Consider the following 1,232-nt stretch of genomic DNA (forward strand, 5'->3'; position numbering starts at 1 on the left):
CCCATTCTCCTGGCCGTCCTCTCCTCCGAGCCTGTGCTATCTGTCTCCGCAGATGAAGCGAGCCCTGGTGCTGGGGGCATCGGCCCTGCTTATCCTGGCGCTGAACCAGAACGCCATCCGGGAGGTAGGAGAGTCCCAGCAGTGGGTCCCCAAGCCGGTCTCATGCCCTGCTGACGGCTGTTGCTTTCCTCTCCGGTGCAGCTGGATGTTTCCCAGTTTCTTGCCAAGCCTGTGATCGTGATCCAGTCCTCAGACAACGTCACCAAGCTGCTGGGAGCGCTGCTGCGGTATGGGCTGGGGCAATGGGAGAGGCTGGGCGAGAGCTGCGGCTCTGCACCTGCCTGCCTGCTCCCCTGGGCTGGTTTGGAGCTTGCGCTGTGTGGAGGCCAGCTGGGGCTGGGACACGCGTCTCCAGGGAAGGTGTAGGTCAGATCCACTCCTTCCTAGGGGCCTGAGCCTTTCCATGGGTTCCCACACACTGGCAGAGGCTGACGGCAGCCTTGGCCAAACCCTTTAGGACTCTCAGTGTAAATTAGCCAGACGGGCTGGGTATCAGCTGGTTATCATAACACTAGCATGCCCCCCGCCTTTGCTGGGGTTTAGCCCCGCCACCTACAGCGTTAGGACCCACTCGGTTCTGCTTCTGCCTGGTAAATTAGCATCACTGCAGTGGTGTCGCAGATGGGGAAACTGAGGCACAGTGCTGGGAGGAACAGACCTGTGCAGGGTCGCTTGGAGGGCAGGGCATGGTTGGGAAGGGGGACATTCGCTGTCACCTCCACCTGTGTGTTTCTTTTGCCCTGGTGGCCCCTCTCACCCATGGCTCAGTCCATCCCTGGGGGAAAGGTGGGGGCTCCCCGGCACTGGGGTGCTGTGGGCCGGATCCTGCTGTGCCCGCAGGATTGAGGCTCCTCTGACCTTTTCTCACAGGGGGCTCCAGGCTACGGCGAAGATCACGTACCAGGCGGTGCTGCTGGAGAACCTGGTACGTACATCCTGCTCTTCCTCCTCCTCCTCTTCTCTCTCCTGGTGGGAGGGCAGGGGCAGGGCTGCACCAGCCAAACCCCCCCAACCGACGGGGAAGACAGCAGCCAGCCCCCAAAGGCTGCTGAAGCTGCCGGTGCCTCGGTTTCCCCAGAGCCTCGCTCCATGGGAGCGGGTCATCTGGCAGCTGCCCGCGTTTCCTCCTCCCCTTGACACGTGTGATCTGCCCAGCGCGGTGGGGCCCCCCC

At 62.8% G+C, this 1,232-nt stretch overlaps 1 protein-coding gene across 1 annotated transcript in view; it reads left to right on the top strand.

Moving 5' to 3' along the window:
- Positions 1 to 52: 52 nt before the first annotated feature.
- Positions 53 to 1,232, top strand: part of RNF215 (ring finger protein 215) — a gene marked incomplete at both ends in the record, with an annotated part of 2,232 nt that continues 1,052 nt past the window's right edge. Inside the window, 3 exons of the mRNA XM_010081477.1 lie at positions 53 to 124; positions 202 to 287; positions 931 to 985. Of these exons, the coding sequence (XP_010079779.1) occupies positions 53 to 124; positions 202 to 287; positions 931 to 985 (213 nt within the window). The remainder of the gene's footprint in view (positions 125 to 201; positions 288 to 930; positions 986 to 1,232) is intronic.

The sequence above is a fragment of the Pterocles gutturalis genome, unplaced genomic scaffold, assembly GCF_000699245.1.
Source record: "Pterocles gutturalis isolate BGI_N339 unplaced genomic scaffold, ASM69924v1 scaffold28734, whole genome shotgun sequence".
NCBI classification, from domain to species: domain Eukaryota; kingdom Metazoa; phylum Chordata; class Aves; order Pterocliformes; family Pteroclidae; genus Pterocles; species Pterocles gutturalis.